We start from the raw sequence: 7,500 nt of genomic DNA, 5'->3' as shown, positions 1-7,500 counted from the left end.
GTCAAGGAATTTAACTAAGTTATGAGAGACTTCATGAGTGAATTTAATGGATGCTAAGATATTCGATGAATGTGGTAAGAGAATCAATGTGTCCATTCCAGATTAAAAATAGGTCGTCGGTGAAACGTACCCAGTCAATGATATCGTCGAACCAGTCCGTCTGGTAGACAAATGTTTCCTTTAGCCGGCTCATATCAGGGGCACCCAACGAGAGTATAGTTCAAAACCACTTAAACATAGCATTGTTAAACGTATTTTAGTATTTAAACGGTAGATATAGGCATATTTTTATTCCCTAAACATTTTTCATCTGTTCGGATTTCCTAGCTGAACGTCTAGTGATCCGAAAATTATAGCGATCAAACTTACCTTTTCGAAAAAAAATCCGTTAAAAATGGGCAATTATGCCATTTTTCAGATGTTCGAAAATCCTAGGAGAGGCAGGTTAGGAAAAAATTTTACAACAAATGTTCCCAAAATTCTAGATCTCAAATCGTCCTGCGAACAGATATTTTCCGAAAATTGACGTTGGTTGCCCCTGTCATATATACGTTTGCGAAGTTTGGAGCCGCGTACCATTAATTTGTTTAAAGTTTTTTTGATAAAAAGTAAAGTTATTTAGTTAATAAGGACTTTTCCGAGGATACAAGTAAGGCTTTTTGCCGAAGGCTGCATGATTGACTATGATTCTGGCCCGCTTTTTCAAGTTCCTCCAACTATGGTGAGTCCCTCATCCGTATTCTTTATTCCAGTTTGCATACAATTCAATTTTCGGGTACTATTCCCAGCCTGTGCAATCTCTTAATTAATTAAGTCCGTACTGTCCCTTATGGGGAAAGGTAGCCTCTCTGCTAAGGGTCTTCGAAATTCGTCCACCTAGGCTGATAATTTCTCCGTGTGACTGTTAACGGAAGAAACGACTGGCTTTCCTGGATTATGGGCTTGTGGATCTTAGAGAGCATGTAGAAACTAGGAGTTCTTGAGTCTGAGACTTCAATTATAGTTGGCCAATGCCTTTCTCTAAGTCACAATGTCAATCATATTGTTAATGCATTGATTAATCAGCTGTTCGTGTTCAGAGGTGGGATCCTTTTCTACATTTTTATAATATTCCTCATTACTTAGCTGACGCATTGCTTCTATTGTGTAGTCACTTGTGTTCAGAATTACGGTGGCTCCTCCCTTGTCGGCAGGTTTTATAATTATATCCTTATTATTACTAAGCCTGTTCAAAGCTGCTCTCTTGCGTTTGCTTACATATTGATGTGTTGTGTCATCCCTGACGTCTTGTCTCAATTTCTCAACGTAAGAATTTAGTACGGTTCTCTTGATGGTCTAATGTGCCATCGGTTCTTTCCTGTTTAAATCCTCGAATGTCGAGGGTTCGTACAAATTAAGGCTGTTGTTCTATTTTGCAAACTTCGTCAGGAGTATGATACTCCTTTATTAAGGTTTACAGCTATAAAGTGCGCAAAAGTTATTGAAATAAAGCTATGATAATTACTGTAACAACGGTTTAGGAGTAGATTATTTGTTCAAAGACATCGATCACTACTCAGAGTTCCATGCTTCCTGCAAAGCAATCATCAGGCGACTGTTTGAAAATAACGAACTCAGTTGGAGATATTTTTGAAATGAGGATGAGTGCCTGCAGCCTGAAAGCAGTTCATTTCTCTTGATTGTTGACATTTCCGGTCTACATAGAATGAAATACTTTCCTCATAGGCACAAATTGCACTTTTTGGACACTATTTGAATATGATTTTGCTTGTTTCTTCGCCAACTGATGTTGAATTAGATGCCCTGATCCTTGATGAGGTTCCATATGTGCTAGCTTAAATCAGTGACATTCCTGTGGCGTTAGTTCCTGAACGAGGATGTGTGATTTCTATATCGTACTTTGAAAGCAGTGTCACAAATTCCAATATAAGTTTCTTTAGAATATGCTGTGGTAACCTCGCCTTGGTATAAAATAATATTTCTGTCTTTGCTACAGAAACAAGGAGGAAAAAAAATACAACTGTAGAAAATCAAACACATGCCCTATAAATAGGAATGGACTGCAAATTTATGCAGTCGTTTACTCTACAAAGCAAACAGCCTTTGGTATATTCTTGTACGATAACAATTAACTTCTGGTTAAATCTCAGTTTATAAATTACATTGTTAGTAAGTAAACGTAGTATGTACTTCGTTCTCACCCGTTTACCGGACAATTTTGTACCCTACAAGCGAGCCATCGTTTTAAAATTGCCATTGTAGGATATTCTGGTGGTTCTGGAAGCTCAGCTCCTGGTATATCGCTTTCTTGCAACTTGAGTTCTTTCCCCGCGCACGCAATGATAAAAAGGCGTCTCCTAACACAGTCCCACCATGCAATTCAACAAGACTCTTGACTTTGTCTCCCGCGCAACCTCAAAGTTGCCAATATGAAATGAATCATATATTGAGCTGCGGATATGAAATCGAGTGAAGCTATGCTCCGCGCAGTTATGAATGCAATTTCACCAATCGCGTACAGAAGCCTATAAAAATTCAGGGCTTTATCGGCCAGGTTTGAACCTGTGGCGTCGGGATGCCGATGTGACGCTTTAACCACGGAGCTATGAAGCCACTGGTGCTGGGAGCTGGTCATTTACGGTAAAGGTAAAGCCACTTTATTTAACGTCGGTAGTTCCTTCAGTTACGAAACTGGTATCAATGGAAACCGACGGTGCGCCCTTTACCCCTCCCTCCCCTCTCCTCCCTCCCCTCCCCCCTCCCTCCCTCCCTCCTCTCCATCCCCTCCCTCCCTCCCCTCCCTCCCCTTATCTGATAAGATGATGAACCAATCAAACTTCTTGTATTGCACTGTACTTAGGTTGTAAATGGTAGCTGGGCACCTAACAGTACAGGACACAAGTTACCTGGGGTGATGACGGATTTGGTTCTTGCGGACTGCAACTTACCCGAATCGCCTGTGACCCCAGGCCACTTCCACGAAATCACTCAAGGAACCCCAGCGGCTGGACTTGTGATATCAGTGTCCAACGATGGAGAACATAAAAGCAAGGAAAACCTTACATTCATATCTTACGATTCAGCATGCATGAAATGCAATTCATCCTCAGGTTGCTCCTTGAAGGTAAGTTACAGTAACTTTTATCCGTTTAAAAAAATCAGTTCATTTGAATTTGATTAAAAGTCAAATTAAAATGCAAGGGAAACGTTGGATTGGCGAAGTGGTGACAGTGCTCTCGTTCCACCGAGCAGATGTCTCCCGTGTTCGATTCCAAATCTCGCTGTCAATTTTGGGTTGAATTCCGATTCCTTCTCGACCCTTCTCCAAGAAATGTTGTTTTTGTTGCCTTTTTTCTAGGGCGCGCCGGTTTTCCGCTGTCATGAATATAAATGAATAATTGAATGAATAAGCAAGTAAATTTTAGAGACCAAATGACTCGAATCGTGATCCGGTCTAACTCATCAAGGAAGCAAGCCAAACTAAGAACGCAGAACATATAAGTGGTTCTCACATTACGTCATCCCTACCAAGTTAGTGATCATCTCATTCGCTCTTCTTGTCACATGTGTTTCTATAGAAATTGGTTTACAAAGAATCTATGGAGAAACGATTCAAAAAGAAAACTTCTTCAAGCACAGTCGGGATTTAGGGACAGTAAGATCTACTGCGGCGACGTCGACGAAAACGTCACCATCTCGTTCGCGTCGAACAATGTGGGCGAAGTATTCTCAAAATAAATTGTTATATACGAGCGGTTTCAGAGTAAGAATACAGAATGATAGATTGACATTTGTGCGCTCGCGTTGTCGTCAAAACCTCAAATTTGGTGATTTCACGTGGTTGTTGTGCAGAGTACCGGACGAATTTGTGCTAAAATGCGTGCGAACGGGCAGCACGATTATTTTTCCTCATTTAACCAATCGTATTGTTGTTTCGTGGCGTTCTCGTTGACGACCGCGTCGTAGATCGTCAAGGCCCTAATGAAACACGTACACAACACGTACAAAACAACTTGCAAATGAGGGCAGTTGCACTTCTCAAATAAACTGTGCCAAAGGTCCGTAAAGTTGACATAAAAAAAAACAACAACAATAAATAAATAAATAAACCAATCAATCAGTTAATTGATTGCTTAGTATTTTCAGCCTCCCTAAATATAGGGCACTTTTCTTTGGTGCTCGTTGTAATTAAATAACTTTGATTGGGCCGGTCATTTTTCGTTATTTTTACATGTTATTTGGGGTCCTATTCCTAAAAAGGCTACCTTTCCGAGACCTGATACTGAAATTAATTTAGAACGCTATCGTTCTATTTGAGGGTTATCAGCATTCTGTATTGTGTCTTGGAAGCAAGATTGTCAGCAACAACACAAGAAATTTTCAATGGCCTAGGATCTCGTTTCTTCGTTTTAATTCACAAAAATTTGGTTTTATCAACGGAGTTGATAATATAAATTGACCACCGTACAGGGATTCTAAAAGCTGACGTTTCGAGCGTTAGCCCTTCGTCCCGTTGGAATGAAATTAGTGGAGGTTGCGAAAAGATTCTACCGGTCTCGGGATCATTTTGGAGTAATTTAAAGTTATTGAGAGTGATACTTTTGACTGCGTGATTATGAGGATGGAAAGTGAGGGTGAATGGAATTCGGTCATTCTTATCCTTTAGTGATGTTTGTATTGCTGACTGTCGATCAAATTGTTGGGAGCGATGATGGCCCGCTTTGACCACGTTTGATAGCCACGTTTTTTGAAGAACTGGCACATCTCCTCTGATTTTCTGGAAAACTGAGAATACGGAATGGAGTTCTTGACATGTGACGATGATAATACGATGAGGGCTCCCATATGAAACAGGCGGGGATGCTCGTCGTCTCGCTTAGGGGTGTAAATTTTGGATTTTGGTCTCGCCTAGGGTGTTCCGAGAAAAGCGCCAATATTTTTAGCCGCCAGGCTCTCGTTTAGGGTTCCGCGGAGAAACACAGAATTACGCAAAGAGAAACAGAAGTCAAATGTTCTTTTTAACTTGTTTTTAGGGGTCAAGATTTGCTTAAGCCAGATTGGTCTCCTTTAGGGGTCACAAAAAGCTTGAGACACGCCCAGGTTCCATATGGGAGTCCCCCCTCCCCCGGGGGTTTGTAATACACACTGGTACATAAACCGTTGCCACTGATACAAACTTTGATATCTTGGAAAGCCAATGAAGTTTCCGAAATCTCCCAGGTATATTTAAGAGCCGGATGAAATGAATTAACGGAGGTTATAAATTGATCGAGTTCTTCTCTGCTGGATGAAATAGCGCCGATGCAGTCGTCAATGTAGTGGCCGTAGAGTTCAGGTTTATTGCCGTTGTACTGAATCAGATTTTAAAAATTGGTGTTGAACGTACCCTACAACGTACCCTACAAAAAGAATGACCGAATTCCATTCACCCTCAATTCCATCCTCATAATCACGCAGTCAAAAATATCATTCTCATTAACTTTAAATTACTCCAAAATGATCCCGAGACTGGTAGAATCTTTCCGCAACCTCCACTAATTTCACTCTTAACACTAGCAAAATATCGGGACCTAAGCGATCTGTTAAGATCACCGATCGTTTCACATGTACTTCCGCAAATGTCATTCATTGCATAACCTCCCGTTATGCAATAGATTATACATTAGCGAAACAGGTAGACGACTAGGCGACCGATTCCGCGAACACCTTCTCGATGTTGAGAAGAATAATGACAAGGATGCATGTAAGCCAGTCACTCGTCATTTTAATCTAACTAACCACTCCAAACTACACATGGCTATCTGCGGCCTTTCCCTACATCAAGATACGACGGAAAGCCGCAAGAATCTGGAACAAAAATTCATCTCCCAAATCGACACCCTTAATCCCCACGGTATTAACGAACCCTTTTCATTTGACTAATGTATTCCTATAAATAATTTTTCACGCTGCCATGTTTCCTAATCCACTATAAAAACTACACACAACCCATAATTGGTCGATTCCATCTGACGAAGGACTAACGCTCGAAACGTCAGCCCCTTTGATAAAACCAAATTTTTGTTTGTTACTTCCCCACCGACGCAGCACGACAGTTTCTTTAGAAACTACTCCCTTTATTCTTCGTTTTAGTTGTCTTTATAGATACATGCTCATTTAATTCAAAATCGTATTCTGAAAATTAGGTTTGAAACCATACTCCGTGTTTTTAAACTGCAAAACTTCAAAGAGATGACGTTTCCAATTTCTTTTTTAAGGAAAGTTCTTGTTTCATCAATGGCTATTGTTTTGCCCCGGGCGACAGCAATCCGACTAATTTGTGTTATCAGTGTCTTCCTGCTGTTAGCACAAGAACATGGACAAATCGTCAAGGTACTTTTATTTAATTAAGAATATTGTTGTTGATATATTTGGGATAAACATTTCACATTCGCCTGACCCTCTTCATGTCCGGAATGCTATTTTAAGGTGGTAGCGTGGTCGAATGGTTAGGAAAGGTCGAAGCTTGATATCGGGAGGTCCTGGATACAAAGGCCACCTCGATCGCACATTTAATATATATATAAATGAATGAATAATCAGGACACGATCATACTTTTGCCTCTGGTTTTCATACAGGTCTGTTTCGTACAGGACGTTTAGTTTGTCCTGCACTCATCAGTGTGTAACCAATAGTGATTTTATTCGTTGAAGATTACCGCTTTTTAGTCATACATGGCCGTTCGTGTTGCACGCTCCTATTTACCTAACGTTCTTCAATAGGTATTTCTCATTGTGTCTACATTTACTAATCAACTCGTTGCGCTTATTGAGTGTTGCTGTTTCCGGCTGGCATATGATGTAATATTTTTCAGCTATGCATAAATTACAACGTTTTGTCGCGTTTGTATAATGCGAGGCGTGACAAAGAATTTTCCACGAAATTGTATAGTCGGCGTTGCTGTCCTTTAATTGCCAAATGTATTTGCTCAGTTCAGTTGAGTTGCTCTTCGCTCTTGCTTTAAACGATGCTTTATGGTTTGCGTACCTTGCTTTGAAATCAGTTGCTGTGAGTCCTACGTACTTTTCTTCCTTTTCGCTGGTCTTCACCGTTGCCTGATACACGATGTCTCTTGAGAGGCATTTTCCTTGTAATGGGCACGTGGTATTCCTCGGACAATTGCATTCCTTCTGGACATTATCTTTGCTGCGTTTTGCCAGTTTTCTTTTGTTATTTCCTTCGATGATTGTTCTTACGTTTGGCATACAACTGTAGGATAGTTTTATTGTGTTCTTGTTGAAGATCTTGTGTAATTTATTGCTTTTCGGAAATCATTTACGGATAATGTTCAGGAACTCTCTCCCCACATTGGTTTTCACGTTTTCGTTGTAGGGTGGGTTGAACCAGATGATTTTACGCTTCCTTTGCCGTCTCCCTGTCTTTGGAGCCGTTGGTCTAACATAATTGAGTTTGTAAACATATCCACTGTCGCTCAGCGCCTTTTGATATACGGGGGCTGC

At 40.6% G+C, this 7,500-nt stretch overlaps 1 protein-coding gene across 6 annotated transcripts in view; it reads left to right on the top strand.

Moving 5' to 3' along the window:
• LOC138016689 (neurogenic locus Notch protein-like) overlaps positions 1 to 7,500 on the top strand; it is a 93,854-nt gene that overhangs the window by 40,064 nt on the left and 46,290 nt on the right. For all 6 annotated transcript variants that reach the window (XM_068863879.1, XM_068863880.1, XM_068863878.1 and 3 more), the window contains 2 exons: positions 2,861 to 3,124; positions 6,258 to 6,372. In XM_068863879.1, the coding sequence (XP_068719980.1) occupies positions 2,861 to 3,124; positions 6,258 to 6,372 (379 nt within the window). The remainder of the gene's footprint in view (positions 1 to 2,860; positions 3,125 to 6,257; positions 6,373 to 7,500) is intronic.

The sequence above is a fragment of the Montipora capricornis genome, chromosome 9, assembly GCF_036669925.1.
Source record: "Montipora capricornis isolate CH-2021 chromosome 9, ASM3666992v2, whole genome shotgun sequence".
Taxonomy (NCBI): domain Eukaryota; kingdom Metazoa; phylum Cnidaria; class Anthozoa; order Scleractinia; family Acroporidae; genus Montipora; species Montipora capricornis.
Note: the sequence above shows the minus strand (reverse complement) of the source record. Positions and strands in the feature narration are given on the sequence as shown.